General features: G+C 42.6%; 1 protein-coding gene across 1 annotated transcript in view; it reads right to left on the bottom strand.

Moving 5' to 3' along the window:
* ADCY10 (adenylate cyclase 10) overlaps positions 1-15,196 on the bottom strand; it is a gene marked incomplete at its 3' end in the record, with an annotated part of 100,015 nt that extends 84,819 nt beyond the window's left edge. The window contains exons 1-8 of the mRNA XM_082612965.1: positions 15,155-15,196; positions 12,649-12,856; positions 11,860-11,964; positions 10,581-10,619; positions 10,237-10,380; positions 7,158-7,363; positions 4,771-4,867; positions 595-683 (exon numbers count right to left, since the gene is read on the bottom strand). Coding sequence (XP_082469091.1) covers positions 595-683; positions 4,771-4,867; positions 7,158-7,363; positions 10,237-10,380; positions 10,581-10,619; positions 11,860-11,964; positions 12,649-12,799 — 831 coding nt within the window. The 5' untranslated portion in view covers positions 12,800-12,856; positions 15,155-15,196. The remainder of the gene's footprint in view (positions 1-594; positions 684-4,770; positions 4,868-7,157; positions 7,364-10,236; positions 10,381-10,580; positions 10,620-11,859; positions 11,965-12,648; positions 12,857-15,154) is intronic.
* Between the last annotated feature and the right edge of the window lie 1,464 nt (positions 15,197-16,660).

Genomic DNA, 16,660 nt, shown 5'->3' with positions numbered 1-16,660 from the left:
GCTATAAATGTAGTTCAGATATATGTAGGCTATAAAAAGAAAGAAAGAAAGAAAGAAAAAGAAAGAGTAGAGTGTCTGGCATATGGTGAGTGCTCAGTAACAGTTATAATTTTCACAGATTAATGCATTTGAGAGAACCTAGATCTAAGCAAATGCAAAGGGAAAACTTTGGGGGCTGGAGGTAGTTCTGAGAGTTCTAATTATCTGTATTAACTTTCAAAGCTTAAGATCCAATTCAAGTGACTTAAGAGAAACAGTATCATTCACTTAATGTCTTTCTGCTATGTGGCCTATAGAAAGGGTAACCATATGTTCTTATATACTTGGGACAGTTTCAGTTTGCCCAGTTGTGTAAGGCAACACAGTCCTAGTTTACGCCTGTTGTCACAGTGTAATTATGAATAATGCCCCTTTAACTCTTAAAAGTATCCTGATGTGAACAATAAACTTTTCAGTCACCTAGGCATGGAGAATGTCAGCCCCACCTCTTTTTACTTCAATGAAACATTTTACAAGCTACTGATTTTCTTGATCTTAACAGCTGTCCAAGATCCCTGACACACCAAAAGCCAATAAATTAAAATGTGAAAATACCTGTTTCGATATGCTTTCCATCACATACTTTTGTAGGGACAACTCCAGTTCAGGATCGGACTCCAGCATGCAAACAAGCCTCAGGAGGTCTAAGAGGGCAGAAGGAGGGGCAGGCTCAGAAAGGGAAGCTTGGCTCTGCAGTGCTAGAGAGAGGCAGCTCCCAGTCCCCATTCCCTTGGGCAGTGGTCTTCACTGTTCAGTCAGGACACTCTGGGCTACCTAGTGGCCAAATAGGGCCAAGGGAAATCCAATGAGAAGTTCTCAGAAGTCACGGGTTTCCCAAAATTCAGTTGTGTGTAGCTCAAAACCCTGTTCTAATTGTCATCACGCTTCAGAACTTAAGGAGACTTTCACCTCCATACTTGGCCTAAAAGTCTTGCCACAGGTGACGGGAATGGAGAGATGAGGGAATGCCAATGGAGGACAATGGTGACAGAATGTAGGGGATGACAGAGTTGAAAGAGCAGCACAAGTAAGATTCAGGACACTGGCTTCTGATCTCAGGTTTGATACCAACTCACTGTGTGACTCTGGACAAGTCGCTTTACTGCCCTGGTTGACTCCTACTTCCTTGTCTAGGGGGAAAAAAGCACTGGGGTTTCATTATCTCTATGGTTCTCATTACTGTAATGGTTGATAGTTCCATACTCTAAAATAGACTGATAGGAGGTGGTAAGAATGAGCTTGAAGAAATCAAAAAATGAGGGAGAAAGAAAGGATGATAGGCTTTTAGCAGGGAATAAAATAATGATAATGTGGAAAAAATAGTTGAAAAATAACAATGGAGTCTGAAAGGGATACAAATTAAGAAGAAAATTTAATTTTAAAGTCTTTATGGAATATATTCAAAACCTAGTATATTTAAAACACCATGCTAGGCACTGTGTGGGGAAAAAAAGTCATTAGGAAACTTGGACTTTTTCCTGGAGGCACTGACTTATGGACATTTAAGTATAATATTTTTAGAGAATTTAAATAGAAAAGAGGCCAAATGGGCTAAAAGATTATAAAGACCAGAGAGATTCAGAGGAAGCAGGGGCCTAGACAAACTGGTTTAATCTGAAAAGGGTTCAAAGGAGAACTAGGGATTTTACTCAGTCTTGAATGACTTACAGCTTTTTCCTAGAAGGATTGAGGAGGGCATTCCTAGCAGAGGGAACCAAGTTGGTTAAAGTCAAGAATGAGCACAGTATGTTACTCTAGCCTGCCTGGAGCCCCATGTGAATATTGGAGATTAACAAGAAATGACATTAAATAGGCTGTGGAAAAAGGCAAAGAGCTCAGGAAGAGAGCAGGAGTTGTAAAGGTCTAGACCATTAAGGTGGTAATGGTTATGGAGACAAAACTTATAAAGAATTTGGCTGGTTTTCAGTTTCTAGTACCTGAGAGTAACTTCTAAATCTTTGGGATTTCCCAGTTAATAGGACTGTCTCTGTTATTCACTGTGGGCCCTTTGGACCACACCTAAATTTATGCTAATGAGATGATTCAGGATAGGGGTCTATCTGGAAAGACCAAGCACATGATAAGAGGGTTGGGGCTTTGAGCCTGGTGATTAGAGCCTGACCTCCAGGACTTCTGAGGAGGGAATGGGGACTGGAGATTTAGTTCAATTGCAAGGTCAATTATTCAATCAACATGGCTACTTAATTAAATGCCAATAAAATCTCTGAACCCCCAAAAGCTTGGGTGAGCTTCCCTGGTTGGTAATCATACCTTGATGTGCAGGGAGAGTGATGTGTCCTGAGGATACAGAAGCTTCATGTTTGGGACTCTCCCAGACCTCACCCTATGTGTCTAGAGATAAATACAACACTGGTCTTCATTTGTATCCTTTACACTAAAGCCATCATTATAAGCATAGCACTTTCCTGAATTCTGTGAGTTATAGTGAATATTGAACTATAGTGAATTATTTATTGAACCTGAGAGCACTGTGGGAACCCTTGGATCTGTAGCCAGTTGGTCAGAAGTGCAGGTGGCCTGGTGATCTCAGAGCTTGCAGCTGGTGTCTGAAATAAGGAGAGTCTTATGGAGGACTCCACCTATCTGTGCTAACTCCAGGTAATTAGCACCAGAATTGCACTGAAGTATTGCAGTGACCAAAATAAGGCCAGAAGAAGCTCTTTATTGAAGGCATCATTAAGATCTAGGAGTTGGGATGGGATACAAGTCAAGGAGTGTCACCAGACTTTCTCCATCTTTGGAGCTTTTGGGTTCTTGGCCTTTCCTGGTCAATTTTCCTGCAGTTCCCCTCAGTGTCCCTCCCAACCCATTACCTACTGCAGTTTTGTAAAATTATAGTCTACTATTTGTGATGTTCAAAATATTCAAGACCTACACATAAATGATGAGAAAGAAAAATGATTCAAAGATATTTCTGAAGTTTCTAGTTTGGATGAAGAAATGGTTTTTTGGGAAAGATAAGTAGCATAGAATTTAGACAATGTTGAAATAAATTTCTAGGCCCAAGATGGAGCTGTTCCCTGCCCAGGGTGCCATGTCAGCAAACCAAGACTTAGATAACGTTTGTTTCCCTGTAAATGCTCCTCTTAACCAGAAATGCAATAATCTAGTCAGCCAATCCCCAAATGCCAAGCCAACTCTGGGCCTTCTCACCCCAAACTAGACTAACTATAAAGGGCTTCCCTGGTGGCGCAGTGGTTGAGAGTCCACCTGCCGACGCAGGGGACACGGGTTCGTGGCCCGGTCCGGGAAGATCCTGCGTGCCGCGGAGCGGCTGGGCCCGTGAGCCATGGCCACTGAGCCTGCGCGTCCGGAGCCTGTGCTCCGCAACGGGAGAGGCCACAACAGTAAGAGGCCCGCGTACTGCAAAACAAACAAAAAAAAAGACTAACTATATGACCCCAGCCAATCAGATATTTTTTATTTGTCTCTTCCTTTATTCTTTACCCTATAAAAGCTTCTTGCCCTCCACACCATTTTGCAGAAGACTGTCTACTTCATGAAGTGTTAAAGTTTGTTTTGGGGCTTCCCTGGTGGTGTGGTGGTTAAGAGTCCGCCTGCCAATGCAGGGGACACGGGTTCGAGCCCTGGTCCGGGAAGATCCCACATGCCGCAGAGCAACTAAGCTCATGTGCCACAACTACTGAGCCTGCGCTCTAGAGTCTGTGAGCCACAGCTACGGAGCCTGCGTGCTGCTACTACTGAAGCCCATGCACCCTAGAGCCTGTGCTCCACAACAAGAGAAGCCACCGCAATGAGAGGCCCGCACTGCAACGAAGAGTAGCCCCCGCTCACCACAACTAGAGAAAGCCCGCACACAGCAACAAAGACCCAACGCAGCCAAAAATAAGTAAATAAAATAAATTTAAAAATTAAAAAAAAAAAAGTTTGTTTTGTATCACCTAAATTGTCCTGCTTTCCTCACCCTAGTCCCAGCCCTGTGGAGTCATGGGGAAATCCAGCATAGATGAATGGTTCCACAAAAGGTGGGTAGAGAAGACCAGACAGTCAAGGACAGATCCCTGAAATCATCAACATTTAAGGAATAGAAAGGGCACTGAAAATGGGTAGTTTGAGGGGTAAAAGCAAAACTAGGAAGGAATATTCTTGAAAGCAAGGAAAGAGGAAAAGGTAGTATCCAGAAAAAGAGAGTATCTAAAGCCAAGCACCTAGTATGAGGCCTGAAGAGAGGTCAGCTGGTTTGGTAAGTTGATGGTTATTAGTGACCTTGACATAAACAGTCTCAGTAGACAGGAGAAGTGGACAGAAGCTAGATGTCAGGGGCTCAAGACTGACAAGTAGGTGAACACATGCCCCCTCACCTCCGAGGTGCATGTAATCAATGCTTATTAGGTGAATAAGTAAATGAGAGGATAGAAGAAAAGGCAGAGACATACAGATTACTATTCTGAGAAGTTTGGTGGTGAAGGTTAGAAGGGAAAAGTAGGGTTCATAGAAGTTTTATTTTTTTCTTTTATCATGGAGAAGACTTGCAAATGTTTGGACGATAAGGGAAGGAGTCATTGCCAAGGGAGAGGTAGAGGAGCTGAGGAAAGTTGTGGGGAATGGGAAGGATGTCCCTTTTGTGTGCTGCTGGGACTGGGAGCTGTACTGAGGAGGCCAATCACTTGTAATGGAGCCCCTGGCATTGGATAAGACCCTACTGACCAATTGTAGAGGCAAAGGCTTTTGTCTATAGAGGGTACTTACTTTTGCGGTCACTAGAAGGATAATAATCCATGAAAGCCATACACTTTGCGAAAAATTCGTCAAAATTAAAAGAAGAGGGTGGTTTTAAGAAATTAACCTAAATTGAAAAAAAAAAAGAGAAGTTTTTGGTTATTCTGAGGGCTGTCTGGTCCTTTGAATGTAATTTCTCAACAGAAAGGGCAGGGTGTATGCTTTTGAATATCCAGGACATGATAAACAGAGACTAGCATACTTAAACAATGAAGAGCTTTATTTGCCTGTGACTACATTAAAAATATCTCCGATTGGTCATTAAAATCTCAATCTTTGGTATATGGGCTTCCCTGGTGGCGCAGTGGTTGGGAGTCCGCCTGCTGATGCAGGGGACACTGGTTCGTGCCCCGGTCCGGGAAGATCCCACATGCCACGGAGCGGCTGGGCCCGTGAGCCATGGCCGCTGAGCCTGCGCGTCCGGAGCCTGTGCTCCACAACGGGAGAGGCCACAACGGTGAGAGGCCCGCGTACCGCAAAAAAAACCCCAAAAAAACCCCTCAATCTTTGGTATATACACAGAGGACCATTCCAAGGGGCTGACCTGTATACTTTTCCAGTCTTAGAACTTTCTTCTTCTTTTTCTTATTCTTTTATAATTTTTAATTCACATAAATCCTGGTTAAACTGTACATCATTTCTTTCTTACAAGCGTAAAAAGACAAAGGGTGCTAATGCCCCAAAAGGTATCAAGAACAGCACCAGTAATAAGATTCATATCAAACCATGAACCCCAAGATATGATACATGGAGAATGGCACAACCTCGTTTCTGTGACATTCTTGCCCCCCAAATGGATAACCTTAGTCCAATAATGAGAAACTATCAAGCAAAACCAGACAGAGGGACATACACTAAAATAACTGATTAATGCTCTTCTTACATGTCAAGGTCGTAAAAGACAAGGAAAAACTAAAAAACTGTTTTAGAGATTGCAGGAGGCTAGGTAAAAATAACAAAATGTGGTGTGAGATCACGGATAGAATCCTGGAACATTCCACTGAGGACTTTAGTGGGAAAACAGGTGAAATCCAAATAAGGCCTTTAATTAGTGAGTAGTATTGCACCAATGTTAATTTTCAGGTTTTGACTATTGCACTCTGGTTATGAAGAATGCTAACATTTGGGGAAGCTGGGTAAGGGATATATGCAAACACTCATATTATTTTTGAACTTTCTTGTGAGTCTAAAATTAATTTAAAAATTAAAAACAATTTTTAGAAGTATACGGAATGATTGAAGAAGATGGGGAATGGGGGGCATTGCTATCACCCAGCTAGGTCATGCAGCTGGGATGTGTATTACTGGGAGAGTGAGTGGGGGAGGGCTGTGAGGGTTGTAGACTGATGCATACCTAGTACATTGTGTGTGGGGGGATGAGGAGGCTCTCATCTTTGCCTGCAATTCCATGTGTTCACCATCTTTTCTTTCCATCTGCCAAGCAGTCTCATTCTTGGTTCATCTAGTAGCACAGCTCTGCCCCCTTTCTCTAATTGGCTATATCCCAAGGACAGTTCTGCTTATAGTTGGTCTTCAACTTAACTACAGTGCTTTCTACTAGGCAGGGCCACAAGAAAAGTCTCTTCCTTCACTAATCTTTGCTGCCCCTGCTCACCTTCAATCCTCACCCTCGGTGATTCCTCACCCTGAGTTAGGACAGTGTTGAGTAGAGAACCTGAAGGCCAATGGCAGCCGTCAAAACTACAACCCTCTGCTCCTAGGGAATAGCCAGGAGACTCTTCCTTTCATTAAGCAAGGGCACTAGTCCCCCCAAAGGCCTCCATACCGAAATTCCACATCCTTAGTTACCACGGAGAAGCCTGATCATTTCCTCTTGAACTCACCAGCCTTGGTTCCTCCCAGAGGAGGTGTTCTGGACCAATACTTTACTTATTTATTTATTTATTTATTTATTTGGCTGTGTTGGGTCCTCGTTGCTGCGCGCAGGCTTTCCTCTAGTTGCAGGGAGCGGGGCCTACTCTTCATTGTGGTGCGCGGGCTTCTCATTGCGGTGGCTTCTCTTGTTGTGGAGCACAGACTCTAGGCGCCCGGGCTTCAGCAGTTGTGGCATGAAGGCTCAGTAGTTTTGGCTCACGGGCTTAGCTGCTTTGTGGCATGTGGGATCTTCCCGGACAAGGGCTCGAACCCATATCCCCTGCATTGGCAGGCGGATTCTTAACCACTGTGCCACCAGGGAAGTCCCTGGATCAATACTTTTTAATCTAACCCAGACTGACCCCATCCAAGTCTCCAGCCTGGAAGCTTCATGGAACCAGTGGCTTCCTAGTGGCTTTTCTGACAGGAGGCCCCTGGCACAGACTGGCAGAACTTTCTGCAAGTGACAGGATCACACCTACCTTTACTGCTCTCTGATCTGGAATCCTCTCAATTTCAATCATGCTCCGGTCACAGAGCTGCCAGCAGTTTGGTGATAGAATGACATCATTCATCTGGGCCATGTTCTGCGCCAGGCGCACGTCATCCACCGCCTGACCAATCACTAGAAAGTAGTTTCGAGTTTCATCTCCAAAGACCAACATGGTGATGTGGCCGGCAGCCAGGCCTGGCAAGAAGGCAAGCAATGGATTTGCATGAGAAGTTCTGGCTTAGTCCCCAGAAGCATGGGTTCTTGGACAAATCAGAATCTTGAGCATCCCAGAGCAAAATCTAGTTTCTAAAATTTTACATGGAAATCAGAGCAGTCTATTCTGGGCCTGGCCCTTCCCAAACTCCTTTTCTCCCAAAGCTAGCAAGTTACCCACTTGTTTTCACCTTTCTATGACATTTAGCTCCCTAGATGGCCCTATCAGTCCCCAAAGTTATTTTCTCTTTTCTTCAATTTATTTATACTTTGACTTATTTACACTTCTTATTTATACAGAGGACAGTTTTAATGATTTCTGTTTGGGAACAACTTGCATTTTATCAGAGATTGAGGGTCTAGCTGAAAAGAAGCACTTAGGGTGAAATTTCAGGCAATAGCCAGAAAAGAAAAGGTAGGGGAAAGGAACAGGCATTTTGACTGTCAAGTTCTATCCCAAGAATGTGTCCTCCAGTTGTTTTCAAGTTGGGAGCTGAAGGTTTTGGTAGCAAAGCAACAGAAGAGAGAATGTTGTAAAATATGACATGTATACAAAATGTATGTATACATGAACTGTAAGTGATACACAGTTCTTTTAAATGACTATAATTAACATAATCAAAGTTTGTTTTTTATCTTTGCTCTCTGCCATGCTGATTTGTCAAAGCTGATTTCCCCTGATATATACATATGGTTTGTTTTCCCTCTGAAACATACTGATGCTTAGGCTCACTAAAAGAAAAGTTATTGCATTGGAAATAAAACCAAAAATAAACAAATGGGACCTAATCAAACTTACAAGCTTTTGCAAAGCAAAGGAAACCATAAAAACAAACAAAAAACAGAAAAGACGACCTACAGAATGGGAGAAAATATTTGCAAATGATGTGACAGGCTAAGGCTTAATCTCCAAAATATACAAATGGCTCATACAACTCAACAACAAAAAAACAAATAACCCAATCGAAAAATGGGGAGAAGACCTTAAGAGACATTTCTCCAAAGAAGACATACAGATGGCCAGTAGGTGCATGAAAAGATGCTCAACATCACAAATTATTAGAGAAATGCAAATCAAAACTACAATGAGGTACCACCTCACACCAGTCAGAATGGCCATCATTAATAAGTCTACAAATAACAAATGCTGGAGAGGGTGTGGAGGAAAGGGAACTCCTACACTGTTGGTGGGAATGTAAGTTGGTTCAGCCACTATGGAAAACACTGTGGAGGTTCCTCAGTAAACTAAAAATAGAATTACCATATGACCCAGCAATCCCACTCCTGGGCATATACCTGGACAAAACTATAATTCAAAAAGATACATGTACCCCTATATTCATAGCAGCATGATTCACAATAGCCAAAACATGGAAACAACCTAAATGCCCATTGACAGATGAATGGATAAAGAAGATGTGGTACATACATACAATGGAATACTACTCAGCCATAAAAAAGAACGAAATAATGCCATTTGCAGCAACATGGATGCAACTAGATATTATCATACTAGTGAAGTCAGAAAGAGAAAGACAAATACCATATGATATCACTTATATGTGGAATCTAAAATATGGCACAAATGAACCTATCTACAAAACAGAAACAGACTCATAGACATAGAGAACAGACTTATGGTTGCCAAAGGAAGGACTGGGAGTTTGGGATTAGCAGATGTAAACTATTATATATAGGATGGATAAACAACAAGGTCCTACTGTATAGCACAGGGAACTATATTGAATATCCTGTGATAAACCATAATGGAAAAGCATATAAAAAAAAGAATGTATGTATATAAGTGACTCAATTTGCTGTACAGCAGAGATTGGTACAGCATTGTAAATTAACTATACTTCAATTTTAAAAATTTAAAAACAAATAAAATTAAATTTAAAAAAAAGAAAAAAAAATTTACTGGAACCACTTCACTTCTCTAACAGCCAATCAGCATACACATGAAGGGTCCCCATCATTTCCAAGAAGGATTATATGTCAAAACTCTCTAGGTGTTAACTTGGAAAAATAAGATTCAGTATTATAACAACTTTGATTATTTTTTCAACAGAAGATTTAACTAATTTGGAAATTCTGAATAACCTAAAGAAAACTGAGAAGCAGTTAATTGGATAACTTCTGATCTTCTCATCATCTCTGATACTCGAGAATTATAAAGTTTACGAAGTTTAGTTAGGCAAAGGCTAACACCAACAGCAACAGCCGTAACTCATCGTTTACACTTCTCGGAATCTCATTCCCCACCTGTGAAATCCTTTGCTGCCTGTACCTCAGGACTGTGGTGAAGTGGAAAGGACAAAGTGTAATGTCTGCAACACAACTGGAAATATGTGTGATTGTTATTGTACGTGTGAATTTAAGAAGCCCTCTATTAAGTGGAGCTGTGCTGCAGGTTGAACTTGTAAGCTTTTCTTGGACATGATTCTTATGAAGCGGGGGAGGACCAGTCTTACGACATTGCTGAATCTATGTAATCACAAGCTGCTCGCTGTTGTGCTTAATGATACATATTGTTGACAGAAGCAAGACCTAATCATAATAACAGCAATAGTAACGATAAAGACTATTTTGTGGAGTGGTGTCTATGTGCCGGGTACTATACTAACCACTTAAGTTTACTTTTTTGTAAGAGTCTCTGGGGTAGATATTAGTTCTCTTAACGGATAAGTGAGGGAACCAAAATTCACATTCTGGTTAACCTAATCCAAAGTTCAAGACAAGATGGTGGACCTGAGTCACAGTGTTCTCCTGTTTTCTCTTTAGCGGGGAGATGCCTCAGGAGTCAGGACCTATATCCAAACTGCTATAGCATCTCTTCTTTCTCAAGAGCTTACCTATCTTGACTCGGACATCCAGGCCTTCTTCAGACTCCTGGGTCTCAAACAATCCATGGATCTCCAGGCTACATTTAATTACCACCGTGATGATGTTTTTCAGTTGCCTCCGCTCCACCTTCCACAGGGCTAGCAGCGCATCACCTTGAAAAGGAAGACACACCGGAGGTCCTGCCCTGCCCTGGGGGTCAGTCTATTTTGTATGAAATCTGTACAGAATTACACTTCAAACATTTCTCCACCCGGTCTGCTGGCCACTGCTTTCTCTGAGATGCCTCCTTTGTCAGAGCACAGGCCCCTCAGCATTCCTTTCTTACCCCTGCTATGTCGGTAAGCCCCCATACCTGCAAATTTTAAGATGTCTCCTCCAAAAATCAACACTTCTGAGGAAAAAAAAAAAAGAGAGAAGGTAAAATCAAACTCTGGTTTCTTTCTTTTAAATTATGTAAGTTTCAGGTGTACAGAATAACTTTGATTTCTTAAAGCTAATAAAAAGAATCTACTCTTCAACAGTGGGATAGAAATTAGGTCAAGAGAAGAGCAATTCAGAGAATAGGTTTATACTAAAGATGTCATCTCAGACAAGGCACTTAAATCCATTTGAGTCTGTTTCCTCAACTGCAGAATGAGAACAGTGAACTAGATTATGTACCTGCTCTGTTTTTGTGAATGGGAAAAGATAGGAACGAAGACGGTGGGATTGATGAGGAGGCTTAAGGACAGCTATCCTACTCCCATGATAATGGGATGTTCTTCCCTGATCTATGTATGTGATGAGCAGGGGCTTGAGTGAGTGTGGGTGAGTACAGACATGAGTGACAGGACTCCATAAGAGCTGAAAATCAGAAAAAAAACACAACTATGGTCAACTTGGGTTTTGTTTATTACCAATTTGCATTTTGTTTACTTAGGCTTTCTGACATAAATGGACATTTTTCCTTATTTTTGCATCATTGCAAATTTGTTGAGCACCGCTGTGCTGAGTGTAATGCAAAAAGGAATTAGATACAGTTTCTGCTTTTAATGACAATCAAATTTTATCTAGTGGGTGATATTAAGATATTACTAGGGAACTCAGAGCCTAATAATAGACTAGACCTAAGATTTACCTTAATAGAATAAATCCTTTTCTGCATGAATAGTTTGAATTAATAATGCAAACAAGTTGTTAGGCAGAGGTTGAAAAGGAGACCAAAGTTGCAGTCAGCTGGAAGTACTTCAGAATCCATTATCAGGACACAAATTACTGACAAGTTGATTATAAATCACTCATCTATTCATACCATATTCTCTTAATGACTGTGTTTGAGTTATACTGATGCTAGCTTTTTGGAGTTATTGAATATAACTAAAAGAATTACTACTACAGTTCTTTTAAAAGTAGTCTCTAATTTAGCTTTGTAACTAATGCAAAACTAATCCCTCAAATAGTCTGTGTTAATGAGGTTTGATTGCATTCCTTCATTTGTACTGTATTATATTTCAAAAAGACTGGTTTCATACACATTTCATGGAGACAGTGAAGAATGCTAAGCAACAGTACTTTATCAGGTTATAACCACCAAATACAGAAAAACAATGAATTGAAATATGCTTAAGTCAGAAACCTATGGGGACACTTACTCTCCACTATTGCACTTATATAGTGGTTGAGGATCTCCACCAACTGCTCAGCCCCTCTGTCCATGTACATGGCTGTGCTGAACTTCTCAGTCATTGCAGTAAAACCTGTAACAAATGTGCAGCTAGTTTCCCTGGGTGCTGGGAGGAACCAAACAGTCAGGAGAAGAGGACCACACTGGTGAGCAGGGGGCCTCAGCTTTTAAGAACTGGCAGGGTTTCTCTTAAATGATCTATGTGTCTGGTCAAGTGTCAGATATTGGGCCTTCTCTATTTATTATTTTAGGGGTCAGGGAAAGACACCAGATAACTCTTCCCTCCTAATTTCTCAACTTGTACAGGGATGACTGCAATTTCTTTAACTGGATATAGAACTTCCATTTCATGGCAATGAAAACTCATAAAATTCAAAGACTTCTGAAGAGGTGGCAAGTTTCCTGTTAAGCTGTAAACAACATCTGGAGAGGCCATTTTCTGAGGTCAATTTTGCCTGGGATGCTGTGGGGCATGGGGGGTTGAGTCAGTTGGGACAGGGCCATTGGAGCCTGAAGTTCCAGGCCTGTGACGTGGACATCTTAAAGATTTGCCCATTACTGGACATGCTGGGTAAGGGAAGAAGAAAGGGAGCCAGGTCCACAGGTTATCCCTCCTCCCTCCAGTTTTCTCAGTAGGAATATTTGCAGTAACAGCACAAAAACTCAAAAATGCTCCCCCACTCTGCAGTCAAGCTCTGCATGTGATTCCGATTCAAGCTTGTTGTTCCCCCACATTAAACATTCCTTTTGCACTTGCCTGAAATATCAACAAACATCAAGACTCCATCAAAATAATCCACAGAAGGTCGCTCTGGAGAAAAATCTCCATAGACAATGAGGTCCGGTAAATGAGCTGCTATTTTGACGATGGACCGATCCTGTGATTCATGTTCTCTTTGAGTGTTCATGTTAAGGCAGATGTTCAGGATTGTATGGTCACCGCAGGCAGTCCCCAGATAGACCTTCTGGAAAGCAAAGCTGAGAATGGAGGCAATCTGACTTACATTCATTCACTCACTTTCCTATTTCTTTCTTCCCTTTTGCTTTGTCTAACCTGTGGACTGCTTATTTAAGTGGTTGAGGTGATAATGGCTGAGTTGTTGACCATGCATTTGCGTGAAGGGGTGAGCCCTCAGGGTACAAGTGCTATGGTAGAGGGGCCAGTAGCACTAATCCCTCCGTCCAGGCCCCTTTTCCTTCTGTCCACAAGTCCCCCCCTTTCCCTACCCCTCCCTTTTAATCTCTCATCTTTTCTCTCTCCTTTTTGAAAATTAAAAGAGAAAGTGTAGACATGAGTTTATGTTTGTGAATATTTATATAAAGGTGAGTAGCAAAGTGGAGTATTATATATAAGAAAGAGATTGTTTTAAGGTATAGGCGTAAAGAAATAGAGGGAAAGAATTAAAAGGTGTGTGTATGTGTAAGACTTTAAACTGTAAGTGGGAGGAAATATTGAAATTTTAATGTGTTACCCAGTTAGCTTTGAGAAAACTAGGATTTCCTAAGGCATTCATTTAGCTGCTGCGGCTGAAGAAATGATCATGCCTGAATGTTGTAAAAATTATGCTCTACCACCCTGAAAAGGAATAGCATACCCAGTATTTTCAGAGCAATTCAAGTTCTTGGAATAAGTGATACAGATACTAAGTGAATTAAAAAAAAAAAAAAAGGAGGAACTGATACTCATTAACATGGAGGACCTGGTTAAATAATTTCAACCAAACATAGGTCATGTTGGGGTACATAAGAGTATTAGAAGGAATAAGTGAGTTAACATATATCTTAGAGTTCAGGAAAGAATTTTTTTTTTTAAATCAGGGAAAACATTAGTATATTAGTATATTTAACAAACAAAAAAACCAAACCTTAAAATGGATGGAAACCTCTAAAAATGGGTACTAAATATTAAGTATTAGATAATCTTTAAAAGGAAAAACCTTGGTAAATGCAAATGTTAAGAAGTGAACAAAAGGGAGAAGTATATAACTAAGGTTAAAAAAAAAGAGTATCATTAAAACACAGCATATGCTAGGAACAGTCAATAGGTGACAAATACATCAAATAAAAAATTTCAGAGAGTGAATTTGATAAATGCTATATGAATTTATCAAAGAAGGGTTTGAGAATGCCCAGAATGACCTGAGACTTAGGAAAAATGATGAAGTTAAGAAAACCCAGAGGGACTTTTAGGTTTTATTGAAAGCAAGGTAACACGTGGAACAACTCCTACAGAACACCTCCTGAACGCTGGCAGAAGACCTCAGACCTCCCAAAAGGCAAGAAACTCCCCACGTACCTGGGTAGGGCAAAAGAAAAAAGAAGAATAAACAGAGACAAAAGAATGGGGACGGGGGCTTCCCTCGTGGCGCAGTGGTTGAGAGTCCGTCTGCCGATGCAGGGGACTCGGGTTCGTGCCCCGGTCTGGGAGGATCCCACATGCCACGGAGCGGCTGGGCCCGTGAGCCATGGCCACTGGGCCTGCATGTCCGGAGCCTGTGCTCCGCAATGGGAGAGGCCACAGTAGTGAGAGGCCCGCGTACCGCAAAAAAAAAAAAAAAAAGAATGGGGACGGGACCTGCACCAGTGGGAGGGAGCCGTGAAGGAGGAAAAGTTTCCACACACTAGGAAGCCCCTTCACTGGCGGAGACTGCGGGTGGCGGAGGGGGAAGCTTCGGGGCCGAGGAGGAGAGCGCAGCAACATGGGTACGGAGGGCAAAGCGGGGAGATTCCCGCACAGAGGATCGGTGCCGACCAGCACTCACCAGCCCGAGAGGCTTGTCTGCTCACCCGCCGGGGCGGGACTGGGGTTGGCGGTGTGAACACAGCCTGAAGGGGTTAGTGCACCACGGCTAGGAGGGAGGGAGTCCGGGGAAAAGTCTGGACCTGCCAAAGACGCAAGAGACTTCTTCTTCCCTCTTTGTTTCTTGGTGCGCGAGGAGAGGGGATTAAGAGCGCATGCGCGAGGAGAGGGGATTAAGAGCGCGTGCGCAAGGAGAGGGGATTAAGAGCGCGTGCGCGAGGAGAGGGGATTAAGAGCGCGTGCGCGAGGAGAGGGGCTTAAGAGCGCTGCTTAAAGGACCTCCAGAGACGGGCGCGACCCGCGGCTAAAAGCGCGGATCCCAGAGACGGGCATGAGACGCTAAGGCTGCTGCTGCCGCCACCAAGAAACCTGTGTGCGAGCGCAGGTCACTATCCACACCCCCTTTCCGGGGAGCCTGTGCAGCCCGCCACTGCCAGGGTCCCGGGATCCAGGAACAACTTACCTGGGAGAACGCATGGCGCGCCTCAGTCTGGTGCAACGTCACGCCAGCCTCTACCGCCGCAGGCTCACCCCACACTCCATGCTCCTCCCTTCCCCTGGCCTGAGTGAGCCGAGCCCCTGAATCAGCGGCTCCTTTAACCCCGTCCTGTCTGAGCGAAGAACAGATGCCTTCCTGCGAGCTACACGCAGAGCCGGGGCCAAATCCAAAGCTGAACCCCGGGAGCTGTGAGAACAAAGAAGAGAAAGTGAAATCTCTCCCAGCAGCGTCAGGAGCCGCGGATTAAATCTCCACAATCAACTTAATGTACCCTGCATCTGTGGAATACCTGAACAGACAACGAACCATCCCAAATTGAGGAGGTGGACTTTGAGAGCAAGATTTGTGATTTTTTCCCCTCTTCCTCTTTTTGTGAGTGTGTATGTGTATGCTTCTGTGTGAGACTTTGTCTGTATAGCTTTGCTTTCACCATTTGTCTTTTTTTCTTAATAATTATTTTTTTATTTTAATAACTTTATTTTATTTTACCTTACTTTATTTTATTTTCTTCTATCCTCTTTCTTTCTTTCTTTCTTTCTTTCTTTCTTTCTTTCTACTTTTTCTCCCTTTTATTCTGAGCCGTGTGGATGAAAGGCTCTTGGTGCTGCAGCCAGGAGTCAGTGCTGTGCCTCTGAGGTGGGAGGGCCAACTTCAGGACGCTGGTCCACAAGAGACCTCCCAGCTCCACGGAATATCAAACGGTGAAAATCTCCCAGAGATCTCCATCTCAACACCAACACCCAGCTTCACTCAATGACCAGCAAGCTACAGTGCTGGACACCCTATGCCAAACAACTAGCAAGACAGGAACACAACCCCACCCATTAGCAGAGAGGCTGCCTAAAATCATAATAAGTCCACAGACACCCCAAAACACACCACCAGACGTGGACCTGCCCACCAGAAAGACAAGATCCAGCCTCATCCACCAGAACATAGGCACTAGTCCCCTCCACCAGGAAGCCTACACAACCCGCTGAACCAACTTTAGCCACTGGGGACAGACACCAAAAACAACGGGAACTACGAACCTGCAACCTGCAAAAAGGAGACCCCAAACACAGTAAGATAAGCAAAATGAGAAGACAGAAAAACACACAGCAGATGAAGGAGCAAGATAAAAACCCACCAGACCTAACAAATGAAGAGGAAATAGGCAGTCTACCTGAAAAAGAATTCAGAATAATGATAGTAAAGATGATCCAAAATTTTGGAAATAGAATAGAGAAAATGCAAGAAACATTTAACAAGGACTTAGAAAAATTATATATGAAACAAACAATGATGAACAACACAATAAGTGAAATTAAAAACACTCTAGAAGGGATCAATAGCAGAATAACTGAGGCAGAAGAACGGATAAGTGACCTGGAAGATAAAATAGTGGAAATAAATACTGCAGAGCAGAATAAAGGAAAAAGAATGAAAAGAACTGAGGACAGTCTCAGAGACCTCTGAGACAACATTAAA

The sequence above is a fragment of the Mesoplodon mirus genome (genome assembly GCF_964341445.2).
Source record: "Mesoplodon mirus genome assembly, chromosome: 3".
NCBI classification, from domain to species: domain Eukaryota; kingdom Metazoa; phylum Chordata; class Mammalia; order Artiodactyla; family Ziphiidae; genus Mesoplodon; species Mesoplodon mirus.
This window is presented reverse-complemented; position numbering and strand designations above follow the sequence as displayed.